This window comes from Strongylocentrotus purpuratus, unplaced genomic scaffold (assembly GCF_000002235.5).
Source record: "Strongylocentrotus purpuratus isolate Spur 01 unplaced genomic scaffold, Spur_5.0 spur5_scaffold_7, whole genome shotgun sequence".
NCBI classification, from domain to species: domain Eukaryota; kingdom Metazoa; phylum Echinodermata; class Echinoidea; order Camarodonta; family Strongylocentrotidae; genus Strongylocentrotus; species Strongylocentrotus purpuratus.
The window spans coordinates 17,265,953-17,281,139 of record NW_022145613.1 but is presented as its reverse complement, the minus strand read 5'-3'; the positions used below and the strand labels follow the sequence as shown (position 1 = coordinate 17,281,139).

Here is a 15,187-nt window from a genome sequence, read left to right as displayed (position 1 = left end):
TGCATATGTATGCCTTACCGCAACTCGATATGCCTGCGATATCGGACCGAAAATAGACCGAACCAAAACAAATTACCCCAAAAGACCGAGAACCGATCGGGCATTTTCACGATGTGATTGAGGTACTACCCTAGTAAAGCACACGAGACCGTCACCTGACCGACACTATAGACCACACACAAATTACATGGAGCAGGAGTCGCTCGATTTGGAATCGGTAGGGGTCGGTTTGGCGGTGCGACTTGGCCTTTTAAAGAAAATATGCTAAGAATTAACATTTTAAATAAAAATGCTCGTTATTAAAACCTTTTTCCTTTTCTCTTTGAATTCGTAGGACAGAGGGTTGTTGCAAGAATCACCGGTATCATCTCGAATCCGAAGAGCTCGGGGCAACATGAACGGGCCTGTCGGAGACGACACAGACGTGGTGGTGGATACGGGAGCTGGACGAGCCAGTCGACACATCGACAACAAGGACATATCAAGTAAGAATACTTAAAAATCACCTTTATTAAAGCCTATCTGCACTAGTTCTGCCAGGAGGGATTATACCTCCATGCATGGTCACTGACAGGTGGTTATCTCATTAAAAGGGGACCATGGGGACCAACAGTCACCGAGTAGGCATTGTTTGTTATATAGAGGGCCCAAGTAGCTATAAGTAGTGCAGTGGGGCTTTAAGTCAATGACAGATTTTTCAATGTGTCGAAAAATAAAAACTTTATGCCCCTGTTTTTAAATTTCTCCCCCAGATATTCCTCTCTTTTTTCCTTTTCCCCTTTTTTATACGCTTTATTTAAATTATCACCATGTGTAAATCAGTTAATAAATCAAACAAAATGATACAACGCGGTATTACATCACACGAAATAATAAGAAATAAACATAGTACCAAAAACATTTGAAGGAATGTCTTTCACACGTTTCAGTGCTACATGATTTCATCACTTTTAAGCAGATACTGACGTGTCGTAAAACAATATTCATAAAAATCTGTTTGCATGTTATTCATTGACTTATAAAACTGTACGTTTACCTCACTCAATGGAATTGTGACTTATTCAGGGTCCATAATCCAAAATAAATTTATTTTCATTGTTTATGCACGGATTACGAACAAATAGTTAACTTTTTAACGATTCTGGAAAAATGTATTCTTCTTAGTGATAACAGAGTAGGAACTTGTTTCAATTTGAAGTTCATGATTTTTGTTTTGATTCCAATCTTTCATAATATTTGTTTGAATTATACTTTAATTTTACTTTATAATACCAGGCTCACTCGTAAGGCAGTTCTATATACTGAATATACCATTCGGTATAATAACAAAGGATAAAAAACATAAATAGTTAGATACCAAACGCTTTCAATAATAAGGTGTTTTTTTTCTTAGCTGCCTTGAGTAAATTGCGCAACGATATAAGCTACAAGTTGATGTCCAAAATAAATAATTGGCTCATGTACAACATGTAGGATGTAAAAAGGAGTAAAAGGGAACAAAGAAAAACGGGGCAATACATCAAAGGCTAAAAATCCCTTTAAGGATTGTGTCAGAGAGGACTATATTCATTCGTATATCATTTGATAACCAACGGGGATCATGATAAATGGGGATCTTTGAATACAATTGAGCAACAACTTTTCATCTTTGTCTGCCTCAATTGCATGTGCAATGTCAGCAATTCTCGAGGTATTCATGATTCAGCACGAGATTGTAAAGGAGTCGAACAATCAGACAAACCGCGCAGTCATTGCATTGTATGTCAACACTTTGTGAATATTCTTTTGATAAGATTACTACCCAAGCACTTTTTTTCAGGGGCCTGACTAAATATGGCCTGATGCACGCTCCAGCATGTTCGGTATTAAAAAAATACGTGGATTGAAAAAAACAAAATTATGATTTGATTTTGTTGTTGATTTTGGTACACTATAAATTCTATAGGCATATAGATTTAGACAGAGGGCGCTGTCACGGATTTATTTATAGTAGTGAACAAAGTCTAACATTAAATTTAAAAAAAGATAAGGTTGCTGATTCAATGTAAAAAGCAATGATAAGTCCCTTTATGATTTCTTAGTTGTTATGGAACTGATTAATGTAATTCAGACAGAAAGATGTGTTGACCTAGTATGATGATTTCACGGGTGTGTTCAACAATTTACATCTCCGCCTGATAAACAGGTCCCATTTTTAATGATCAAGTTTTTAGGAATTTAGTTGACTAGGGAATATGTTCGCAACTCATGGGGCAATCGAACATTTCTGATCATGTTTCGATTTAACCACAGCGAGTAACACCTCTATTTAGCAACGAGGAAAGTTTAGATGACCTGGATGTCCTGTTTTTTTAACAGTTGCGGTGAATTAAAACTAATCTAACGGAAGATTAATTATAATGAATTTTCTTTACTAAAGATATTGGAGTTGTATGTTTGCGATTGATCATGTGGATTAGAGAATGTCAATAATGATATTAAAATTTGTTACCTGCCAACATATCTTATTATTTTCTCGTAATATCTGAACACGTATCATTTGTAATAAAGTTATTTGCCTTGATCAAATCTGTTTATTCTGAAAACTGATCCGGATGTCACACATTGACTCTTACATCTCAAATAATATCACAACTATATAATCCGCCAAAGATGAACTGGAGAACTTGTGGGCGAGAACCAAAGTGCAACTGGGGAAAAGCACTGTTGTCCCTTCTCCGAAGCCTCTGCCCTGAACTCTTTTCGATTTACTTTTCTCAGTAAATAATATCTTATCGTTTTTGCCTCGTTAAATCAGGTAGCCAGCAAGGACCCCCTGAAAATTAAAATATGAAAGAAAGCAAATCATGTTCAAGAAAAATCAGTGGACTTATTGAAGCCTTCATAATTTCACAAATCCATTGTTTTCTCTTGTGTCAGAAAAAGGACACTGAAGTCTATCCTTGTTGATACATGGCATGGATGGATTTCCGTTATGCTCACTGAATTTCAAACATGTCGTATATTGGTCTTAAATCCTAAGGGATTAATACATTTTGAGGGGAAAACGACTTATTTGAGCCCCTCCCACTTAGGTGATAATAATATAGATTTAGAGAGATCAATGTTTCAAGCCCCGCCCGTTGTTTGTTTGTCCGATCGGAACATTCTGAACGCTACTTCCGCTCAACGCAAATTGGTGAATCCCTGCAGCAATGGAGAGAAGTGCTCGAAATGCGTACTCTGCCGCTTTAGAAGAAACCTGTACTATAGTAGAAAGAATCGCTAGATAAGCAATAATCTGACTATTAGTTAGCTTGATTAGCATATCTTTTTGATAATGAAAGGAATCTAGACATTGTTTAGGTATCGATTTAATTAGTTAATCGAATATATTCAGAAGGAAGAGTCTATCTACTCAAACATCTAAACGCTCTTTACAAATCATAATAATAACTTACGCAGAGCGCATCCTAGAAAATCGGCATTACACGATGTCATATTGATGTCAAATTGAATGTATTTCTCAAAGAAAGGTCACGAGGTACATTGCATATTTATACCATTTCAATAAAATATGGTTACTTCATCATTTTTTCAGTTAATCATGACTCATAGGCCTAAATCGATATATACAGAATAAGAGAGTGTAACATTCACAAGATCCGGCTTAGAATGTAAGACATATTTGTAAGAGGGATGTCTCTGAATAAGAAAAACGTTTATGTAATGCAATTCAGACATATTCATGAAAGAGAATATACTTTGTGCTAATCCACACGTATATTACTAGGAAAGACTTTGGGCACACTTATGCTGTACACCCTTTCGCTGATAGTATCAGACGCCAAGAGTTTCCCGTAGTGACTCACCTAACGTGCCCATCCTGTCAACACTCTACTAACCTCTCTACACCTTTCTCCTAAATATAATTTCCTTTATCCTTTCATAAACTAATGATAGTTTTCGCAAATGTCAATCGGGTATTATCCATAAAAGAACATTGTTATCTTGATATTATCATCCTCATTATTCTACATTTTGTCATTTTTTCGAAAGACAATGATGATTAATTCACATGAGCCCCGGTAGATTTTCAGAAGTGCTGTCTTGTACCTTAGTCTGGGGTCAAGGCCTATATGATGTTTAGCCATGGTCTCATGATGACCAAAGAGGGGCAGAGAAGGGGGCTAGTCACTCAGAAGTGACCTCTTCAAGATGATTAAAGCTATTTCCTCTTCCTATCATAGGGCCTACCGGTAATTCATGAAGGTAAAAAGATGTGGAGCATGTATTTATTTTAACGAAGCGGTCGTGACGGTTGATTAAAGTTTGCTGTGCACGTTCTATCGAATTGTAACAAGGGCAGATATGTATCTTAAGCTGGCTACCCCATTCAGCATCAATCTGTCCAAGCAAACGTAACACAGCGATCATGGTGATATAGTTCTTCCCTACTAGAAAACCAAGATTTATAAGGTACCCATGCATTTAACTTTGAGCAAGATCGGAAAGACTTTCCAGAAGTCGGAAATGATAAATTCAGCAGCATTTTACGTCACTTTTTGAGATGTGCGAGCGTGACTATGGCATTATTACGTAATCCGGAGAATATTTCTATATAGGCAAATACTATAGGGAAGTGGAATTGATCTTAAGTCAATTTCTTGACAGCCTTTGCAATCGTGATTTTGTGAGGTTTTGAAGCACTTTCAAACCTCTTTTGCGAACCGTTTCATCATTTAATCAAAACAATAAGTTTTAGGAGGAGTATTTTTAGGAAAGAAAAAAAACAAACCTGGTTCTCATGAGTATAGGCGAGGATACCAGGGGGAGTATGCCTTTTGTTTATGATTGTTGACGTCACGTCAGAGAATCGATGGAAGGTGATAAGGCATTCCCGATCACCTGATCTAATCCCTGGGCCTGTATTCATGCTCCCGAGATTAACCTGACTCTGTCCTTGGGACGCCCTCTCTTTCTATTGAACTTTTCATAATCGATGGAAAGGGGACTTGGCTTTGGAAGATTAAACTAAAACTATAATCAGTGGTGACAGCTAAGGTATACTCATGACGTGATGATACTGCCTTTATACAAATTGTCTAATCCAGGTTTTTCTAAGAGGGGCACTGAAAGTCCAACCTTTCAACTTAAATTGAGGTACCTGCGATTTCATTTTATACTTAAGGCAAAACCTAATTACGTTTTTCTTCAGAATCAAATGATTTCTTCCGGCCTTCTAAAACGATGAATCGCAGTTAACAGAACGTTTTAAAACGTGTCTTTTTCTCAATCCTCTAGTAAAAATAGGAAAATACATTTAGAGCTCTTAATTATATTTTCTTATATTACTGCTTTAAAGGAGAAACATTAACTTTTACGTAAATATTTACACTTGCACAGCACAAATAAAGAACAAGGTCCGATACTTTTATATCTTCACCTGAAGTAGACATAAGAACTTGGTACCTTGCCCATCTAAAACAGTTAAAATTTGATCAATGTAATCTATAAGTAGACGTGATTCATTTCCATCATCCAGGGATTTGTGATAAAATAGGAAAATATTAAACACTAATATCTTAATATATATATAAAATGCTTTCGACAGAAAAAGGCGTGCGTCTGCTCTTCTCTTTGTAAGTGATACTGGACACATTATCTTGATAACCTTTACTGAACCACCTAGTCGGTATCAAAATAGTTCTTTTCCTTTTTATTTGTCATATTTCTCGTCAAATGAGATTATACTTATTGATAACATAAGGATTTTCCTGAAAATTCACAATGGGGGACGTAGAAAACAACTATGGTAGAAATAGGAGTTGTGAGGTGGCAGCAGTAACACATTTCCCACGTATTACGTCAAAGGGGATTTCCCCTTTTCCAGAATGCTCGAATACATGTTTAAGTCTGTCCAGTTGTTAGGTGATTCAAGTATTTTACTTTCCCCCTTTGGAAGCCCATCCTATTCGTCATTCTTATTGCAATGGCGTACGTCAGAGAGATAACACAGTATTAAAGGACATTCCAATTTATTTTGTAACAAGTCGAGTCGTGTCATGTTCGTGGAAGCATAACAACAGGTTGGTGAAATCTTGAAAGAAATTGTCAAATAATAAGAAAATTATGGAATGTTTAAAATATAGGATCAGTAAGTCTGTGTCTTCATCCAATTTCGTTCAAACTTTTTACTTTCGTTCGGTGCAACTTGCTACCAAATTCGAATTTTCCTTCAAAGTTTGAATATCCTTTACGAATTTTCGGCGTTGTCGCATTTCTCGAACATGGTTTTCAACAGCCATTAGTCTTGCCAAGAAAGCGCTTGGCCTAGGGTGATACTAATTGAGTTAGAACAAGCCAGGGTCACCTTAAGGTGAGGAACGTTTGGTGAACTTCTATTAATGATCCTCTGGCCTTAAATAAATAGAATAAAATAGACCGACGTTTGAGGTGACAAAAATGAAAAAGCAAACAAGTAAATCGTGTTATGACATCGATGTCTGATAATTCTGGATCAGTGCGAGTCCTTGGCTCGCCATGATGTAAATTTAGTAGAATTATTGTATTTGCACGACAGGATACTCAAAGCCCTAAATAGAAAGAGTTAGAAAGGGGAGCAGTATTAGGTCCTTATCGTTACCGTATTACAAAGCATTTTTACTGCGCAAATCAGAATCATATGTTTTATAGATGTAAGTGATAGCGTTTATGTGTGTCTCTACTAAATATACTTGTTGCATATTGCCATAAATTCCGTCAGCAGTTTCTCAACAACTACATCACGACCAGAACGTGTTCCCTCCTCACTCGCGTTTTTTTCCTTCAGGTGTTTGACAACTTTTGGGATTGTCGTATTTTTATTTTAATTCTGTAAGTTGTTCTTCGATCGTGATGGTGTATTTCGTCGAGTGGGTTGAATAGTAGATTAACATTGATTGTTACTGTGGGAAGTATCAACAAGACTTTTTCTCTCCTAGCTGGAAAATTTTCATCACAGACACACAGGTAAGGCATCTTCTTGTCGAAAAAAAAATCATTTGATCCCCTCGCTTGGACGCAAACCGCTTCATACCTATATTTGTACATGTAACACTAAACTAATCAGCGGTTCCTGACGTTTCCTTTTGGTCACAATAGGTGTAATTTAATTAGGAATTAATTAATGGTGCATTGATTAATTGCTAATTTTCTTGGCTAATCAGTCAATAGAGGGCGATGTTGTCCTTAGAATAGTTTATTCATTCTTAGATACATGTGCCTCTTGATATTGATATCGCCTTCAAGGTTCAGTTAACTAAAAGGATTCTTTTAAATACCATTAACGACAATAACATTTGATTAAACAAGGCCATTTTATTTGAAATGTGTCAATTTTAGAGCGAAAGTTAAGCGTGTCTCGATTAGAATAACCTTCTGGGATACAAGTTTTCAACCTTTCGTCTGATTTCATGGTCTGTCAATAGTTCTCTTTTTCAGTCTTTCATACTTCATATAGTACAGAATGGGACGTGATGGCTCTGTGGTAGAGCAGTGGTCTCGAAACCGCAAGGTCCCGGGTTCGAAACCGATTCGATGCGCTAGTGCCCTTTGGTAAGGCATTAATCCTCATATAAAAGTCCCTCGACGAGGACTCAAAGACGTCGGTCCCCTGGTTGCTTACTTACGTGCATACACATGCTTTCTTAGCAGTCAGGTAAAACCAACCAACCAACCAACCAATGTATCCCGGAAATATGAATTGATGTGTATGAGAAGAAGATGCTTCAGAATACGAATATGTTGTGTAATAGAAGAGTTTGAATGATTTCGATCCATTTAAGGGTTTCAAAAGTAGGGCCTTGTCTGTAACCTTTTGGTTGTAAACCCGTCATGTGGTGTTTACTGCAGTTGCTGCGGAAGCCTACTCACACAAGCCGAGCTTGCCGCTAAATTGAGTTTTCCTGCTATTCATCCACTCGTGTTCGCGGTTCGTGGGCGGACAATGTGCCCCGAGATAGCGTAGATTAAAAGTCAGCTCGACTCAGCCTGGCTGTTAGTTAGCTGCAGCCAGAAAGACCTCCTCACCGCATAGGCACAAGTTGTCACCCAGGCTCTGAGGAAGAGTCTCGAAATAGAAGCTAAAACCAAGTCACACGGGAACCTGGCACACAATAACTTTTAAAGTCAGAGAAGGTAATAACTTCTAAGTCTACTATGTTCCCGTGACTGACTCTGAAGCAACTGTAGCTCCTGATTTAGACTTGCTGTGGTTTTTCCCCAACAAAGAATATTCCAGCAAAATTTATTCTCCTCTTCCTATGGTTGATCTCAATATGTAACCATTTCAGTAGACGATGGAGGTAGACCAACTAGGACCCATGAGGCTTTGTCAGTTAGTAAGATCTGAGAATAGATTGCCCATGTTAACTTTCCCTATGCATGTGACAACATTGCGAAAGGGAAATTGATTATTAACGTCATATAACAAGCTTTCTAATACTTAAAATGTCAGTTCTGGCTGAAAATTTAACACAAAACGGAGATTTCTGATTTGAAAAGCTGTGACCTTTTCCGTTCTTGATGCATGGCAGCTATATTAAGCTTTAGTGGATATTTTCGTGCTATAATTGACTTTTAAAGTAATTTAAATAGAGTACATTACGTTTCCACACAAGTGTGTAATGGCCCCAAGTGGTTAGGAGCTTTTGAACAAATCTTCACGCTTGTCATACTTCATTATGTGACTTGCATATCATATGCATGGTATATAATTTCGATCAATTTTGCTCATATTTCATTATCAAATGTGTGGACATGTGAGTAGACCCTCTCCTTACATTTCTGTCGTTGATCATGATAGAAAAATGTAATTCCGCAGTGGCGCCTTTTCTTAGTAAGATTTGGCACCCCACCCAAATATCCATCATTACATCTGTTTCCCGCTAAACTTTTCACCTCGTTCGCGACCCAACTGAACTTTTGACCTTAATCACGCTAATCTTAAAAGTTCCTCTTTATTTTGGGAATGTAGAATAGAGGTCACGATTATCCCCAAGATCGATGAAAGTTTCCTTTAAAATAGTCACGTGGTGCCGGAAAGCAGGTCAAAACAATGAGAAAGCCGTTTTCTACAAGTTAATCATCCGCAAATGAAGCTCAATTTAGTTTCATTAGATGCAGACATCCCCTCATAAACCCTCCCAGTTTGTTGAGCGTCGAAACGACTGTCTTAGCGCAATTAAAAAGTGCGCCGTCTATTACCCTCACCCATTTCATATACCCTGTCACCAATGAAGTTGGAATACATTTTGATACCTCTTTTCATGAAATGATTGTACAAATGTGATTTATCCTTGATATTAAAGTGTACATCTTGTGAAAACTTTATCATTTCTTTGTAATCAGTATTTATTGATCATTCAAGATTTTAACTACACGCCATTTTTCGGCACGTCTCGGGCAATAGCACGATTGTAACCTCCCATTGAGCTAATAAAAACAACTATGTCTCTCAAAGCAGTCATTATTATTATACTATCAAGAATAAATCATACTGTCATAATCATTTAATGACAAGAGGTTAAAAATAGGTATTTCTACTTCATGGGCAACAGTGTACAAGGTACAGGTTATATTTTGGTTAATTTATCATTTCAAGATCTTTAGTTGTCTCTGTTGAACGAACTGTTTTACATCCTATACACATTTGTTTATATACCCCGGCTATATAATAGTGTAGTTTTGATTATTATCATCACTGTTAGTATCGGCACTTTGGATTCTCAATCCCTCTCATAAATGGTATATGCTCTACTTATATTTTTATGGAAAAATGATAAACAATCCTTATCTATCGAATAAAGGCATTTTGAGAACAACGAAAACGTGAATCAAACAAATCACTTCACAGAATTACATGACTTTTGGGCTAAATGATCATCGAACTCTATGTCAATATTGCAACAATCTTAACAATTTGATTTTTTTCATTTTAAAACGTACATTGCTCCAACTGGAGTCGTTTCATATATGATGTACATGTTCTATTATTGTATTATATGCATGTATTGTATTTATGTAACTCCCTATGTTTTGCATTTGTGGAGAAATGAATTGAATCTTGAATCGATATGCTTGGATGTTATGATCTGATTTATAAAATATATCAATGTAAACTTAGCATGAGATCGCATGACCCATTGTCCTATATTGGCGAATCCCTGCTGCAATGGAGGGAAGCGCTCGAAATGCATACTCGGTCGCTTCAGAAGAAACGTGCATTATACTACAAAGAAGAAAGTCCTATACTGTATAGAGTTGTTAACATTATTTTCCGCGCTTTCTTGGAGATTGACTCCCCCCAAAAGGAAAGATTTCGACTCTCTAAAAAATGTATTCGTAGTGCTAAATGAATCACTGAGTAATATTTTGTTATTACAATGTGTCAGGGCGATACGTTGAGTGCTAAAAGTCCCTTTGGGAGGTTTACTCTCTTTAATCTTGATTTCCAATTTTGCTTATTTCTTCAGTTGAATCATAGTGTTTCCCTGAAAGATAGAGTAAGTCGGAGGTGGTTCACCTTGTTGTAGTAATCTCAACTTTTACAGTTTAGTTTGGAAGGTGTCCCAGTAATCCAATTTCTCTGACCCGAAGTCGATTCCCGAATGATTCGTCCTTGTTCGGTAGACATGGTAGATGGAATAATCTTTGATACTAAGTGTGGAATAAATGACACCCCACTCCAGTAAATACAATCCTACTAGAGGTGTCACTTTTTTAGGATTGGGGAGGGGTGCGGAAAAGTATTTATCAAAAATCTTATACTTTTAGCAGAGGGTAATGATAGTATTCAACGCTTTATTTCTTCCGGAAATACACTCTGTCTCCAGCTGCTAACATAATAACGATTGTGACGATGGTGATGATTATATCATCATCATCACCAAACTCATCATTATCATCACCGTCCTCATCATCGCCATCATCAACAATAACTTTATGATGTAAATGGGAGCGACGCCCTGGGACAACGTATGTTAAAGCTTTTGTGTTTCAGAAATGCACGGTCGTCTTCAAGTCTGTTGTGCTTTGTCGGGCTTTTAAGAGAAGAGTCTGTTGAAAGTGTGTGGTTAAAAGTTGTTTCCGTCTCCGAGACGTATGTGAAATGTACATCACGTAGTTGTTATTTTTATCCAAAATACAAGTTAGTCACATTCTCCAGAGTACACCGGTTGTCAGACTATGTTATCTACCTCGTCGTACCTAAGATGGGCAGACCTTCGAATTAAGAGTCCTGCCCACAGAGGGAAGGAAGACGACAAATTATGTTTGTGGAGACGTTTCTTGTGAGTCATAAGAAAATGACGTTGGTGCATATCCATAAAAACCCTACCAGGGTCGCCGAATTGATCAAGTTTTCGTTATGGCAGCAACCAACCTCTCAGCATTGGTTGTTCTATTTGTTGTGCGCCCTTGGCAACAGGCAAGACGATTTCTTTAGCGGTTATGCTTCCTCTGCGAACCCTCTCCTGTGTGTCCTACTCGCAATGTATGTGTGACTTGTGTGACTTGATGGACTTGGCTGGTTCAAGTGCTTCGGTTTAAGCAACCTAATATGGGCATAGTAACCAATGACAGACTTGAACCATAAACCAGCTTCCATAGTTAAGTTCGAATATTCGTCATTGTCTTATGCTCTCTTATGTGCGTTAATCAGTGGCAGTCGGATTTCTTTTTTTCTAATACACATGTTATATTCTAGATTCTTGCAGTGGCATTCCTATTAATAATTTATGAGACCAATAGTCTTTTAATATCAGATTCATGGATCTTGTGACTTGACTTAAACTCTCCACTTACATCAAGAGGAAAGCTAGGGACAGATCTACACGAGATGTATAATGATGATATTGGTAATGACTATTTGTTAACTCGACAGGAAATTAGATCGAGCATATAAAGGCAACATTCGTTTTAGTCTTCACATGAGCAATACTGGGATTGAAGACGAAATTGGGTTGATCAGTTGCGGTTAGGGAAAGGATAATTTTAGAAACATGCAAAGCGTCTCATCCTCATGCCAACTTTTACGAACGTCATACGTGGTTGATTTTGTATACAGTAGATGAATATTCTTATGGCAATAATGCTTCCCAGTTCCTTCCCAACAAAGGGTACTCATTTAACGGTACGTGTAAGTGATGTTAAGTTAGCTTAGGCACAACATAACCTTCCTTACTTGGAAATCGATTGCCCTCGGTGAGTCAGAGGCTCTTTCGAGAACTGAAAAGAAAATCCCTAAATTCGAGTGAAGATGTGACAGGAATTGACAAAAAGAGAGTAAAAAGGGGTAAGCAGATCGATGACGAGATGAGTCGATGAGAAAAAAAGGGAGCCCCGTCGAAGCACGAAGTTTAGGGTTATGACGAGTATCTTTGCCAGGGTACTGGCTGGTTTCTCCGAAATGTGTAAGCTAAGGAACCATCCCAAAATTGTCTTGTCTCTGTAACGTTACTATGTTGGCTTAAAGATCTTATCATCGCACTTCCTCACCCCCTCCATCAGAATTGCGAGGATTAGAATCTGGTGATCAATTAGTTGAAGTCAGAAAAAGAGTGAGCTTTATGGAGAGGCCATTATTACGTGCACAGATTATACTATAAAGAATCGAAAGAGCGGCATGCTATTGCCAAGATTGCAGATGCTGCAAGATGATGTTGCGAGTCACAAAGATGCAAAGGAAAAAAACTCGAGGAGATCGAGGCTTTCTCGATTTTTGGACTTACTCCAAATTCTGACTGTCTACACTACAGCAGAGTTTGTCTCGTGGCCGAGCTGGCTACTACGATGAGTTCACATCCGCCAGAAACAAGGTGGATTCCTTTTTAGAAATGTTAAGGGGGAGACGAGATGAAAGCTCTTTAGATATTGCTTTGTAAGGAAATCCCTCGCCCTTGACATGCAAATAACCCTGTGAGTTTGTGAGAGCCTTAGTATTTGTAAAACGTCGTTCATCGTTCGTTAGCTAGAATTTCCGGAAAGTTGAACTTCTAAATAGCTGGAGAGAAGAAGCGATTCCCTCCTACGCAGATTTACCGCTGTCAGACTTCTTTTCTTCTTCTTGAAGAGGTAGCATCTTCATCCAAATATCAATCTATCATCATCACGGTAACTATCATCAGCTTCATCGTCATCAGTGGCGTTTTCGTCACTGTTGGTCGTCAAAATACAGACACGATAACGTTTATGCATTTACCAAACATTAAACTTCGTCATCATCCGCGTCAGCTTGTTAAAATGAAATGTGATTGTCTTGGTTCAACAAACAAATCTTACTCGGATGAAGGCGCCAGTGCCAAGTCACCGAAATAGCTCTAGCTCTAGTTAAAGTTATAGTACAATTAAAACCATAACTATAACCCTAACTGTAAATATAACTAGAAATGTAAATATAACTAACTGGTCTTTGAAGTTTGTGAAAAGGTATGGATATCACCGGTTAATACTTATGAGCCTTTAGTACCGATTTTCTTGGATCTAATATGTTATCCTATAACGATTTCATAGTTATGATTATGGTCATGATATTGAGCCGGCCCCCTAAACGCCTACTACCCAGCTTTGCTTTCTGAAAATCTGGCGTGTTTATTCAAAAGTTTCTGTCCAATTTAACATCGTCACAAGTCCTTGAACGCATGAAGGGTGCGATCCATGCTCCACCTAGTCCCATCTCTCATCGACCTACCGTACATTCTCCCGGGCCAGCGAAAGGAATCGAGGGGATATCCAAGCTTTAGATTCTCTCCCGGGCCAGTAGCGGGGGGACTGCCATCAGCGGTTAGGCAGCGTGACTCACTCCATGGCGGCGCTTCGTGGTCGGCGTCAGAACGCTGTATGTGTGACATTTGAATTTTTGAGATGATGTCTCGTCTTGCAGATGCAAAGAGACGTTAGACTGGCGTTAGACGGGAGAGTCACTGTTGCAAATGTTACGATTGAAACTATGTAGAGAGAAGTGAAAACAAATGCAATGTAAAATTACAGAAAGAAGAAAATTAATAGAGAATAAAGGAGAAAAAATTAAACAAAATACTATGAAAGTGAGGCGATTTAAAAAATCTTATTCACTGTTAAAAGAGAGATATACGCACCCATTACAGCGCTCGAGCTTTTTAAGGAATTTATTCCTGCCAGGTACCCATTTACCTCACCTGGGTAGAGTGTGGCAACTGTAGATTAATGTCTCGCCCAAAGTACTGCGACAGATATATCTAGCCCTATCTAAGAGAGAAACATTGGGTGATATTCAGAAATACAAAGAGAATATCTATGTACTCTATCGGTCAAAAAGTGGAGAAGTATGATTATGATAAAGATCAAACGACTTTTTGCTAGTGAAAACGGTACTTACGATGTTCTTGCTCGCATGATCCAGGTGTGAGCTTGTCTAGATAGATGCGTGCTAGTTAAAGACTTCCCATTAGCAATGACTAGAACATATCTCACAGAAGAAACACAACTTGCGAGATATCAATGTTCGCTGACTAACTAGTTCCTGATGGCGGTATACTCGGTGATAACTCGTCCGGTAAGGGTTAGATTGCCAAAAGATAGCCTCTGCTAAGACCCTTTCTGTGTTTGTGGATGAAAACCTGTGAGGACACTGGAAACATATTAGCGATCATATTACAAAGACAAACATCTATTGACGGTTGCTAAGCAAATTAACGACAATGCTCAACTCTTCAAAGAATATTGTTTGATTATAGGACCAGCGCTTAGGCGTTGTTAAAGAAAACTTTTAAGAATTACAGGTACTTAATCGGAACTTGAGACAACATGAAACATGGATTAATTTTGAAAAAGTATGGACGCTTTCAAGAGGTCTATGATAAATATGGTTGATATCGTGATTCAAAAGTCACAGTAGTGTGTTCTCATGAGGAAATTCGACCCCATTCGGGTGTTAGCCCAATAAAAGGTGATGTCAATCACCAAGAATGGTCTTCATTTTTAGACCGATAGGTCTTTTGTAATGCACTGTGTGCCCTGAACCTAGAGCCATACGGAATTCTTATCATAATAAGATTTCCCTCATTCTCAAGATAATATGGCAAGTTGGAGTGTTTCCCGGTGGGACAACGGGCTAGCTGCCCGAGATACCTGTGCACCCATCAATCGGAAATTCAACCAAATTTGGTGTCAGCGAATTATGATGCAATAC

At 38.1% G+C, this 15,187-nt stretch overlaps 1 protein-coding gene across 5 annotated transcripts in view; it reads left to right on the top strand.

Annotated features, from left to right (window-relative positions):
• LOC580912 (sodium bicarbonate cotransporter 3) overlaps window positions 1–15,187 on the top strand; it is a 57,774-nt gene that overhangs the window by 25,869 nt on the left and 16,718 nt on the right. For 4 of the 5 annotated variants that reach the window (XM_003728845.3, XM_780940.5, XM_011664717.2 and 1 more), the window contains one exon: window positions 335–485. In XM_003728845.3, coding sequence (XP_003728893.2) covers window positions 335–485 — 151 coding nt within the window. Of the gene's footprint in view, window positions 1–172; window positions 218–334; window positions 486–15,187 lie in introns of those variants that run through there. The other variant, XM_011664718.2, reaches the window with a different exon arrangement.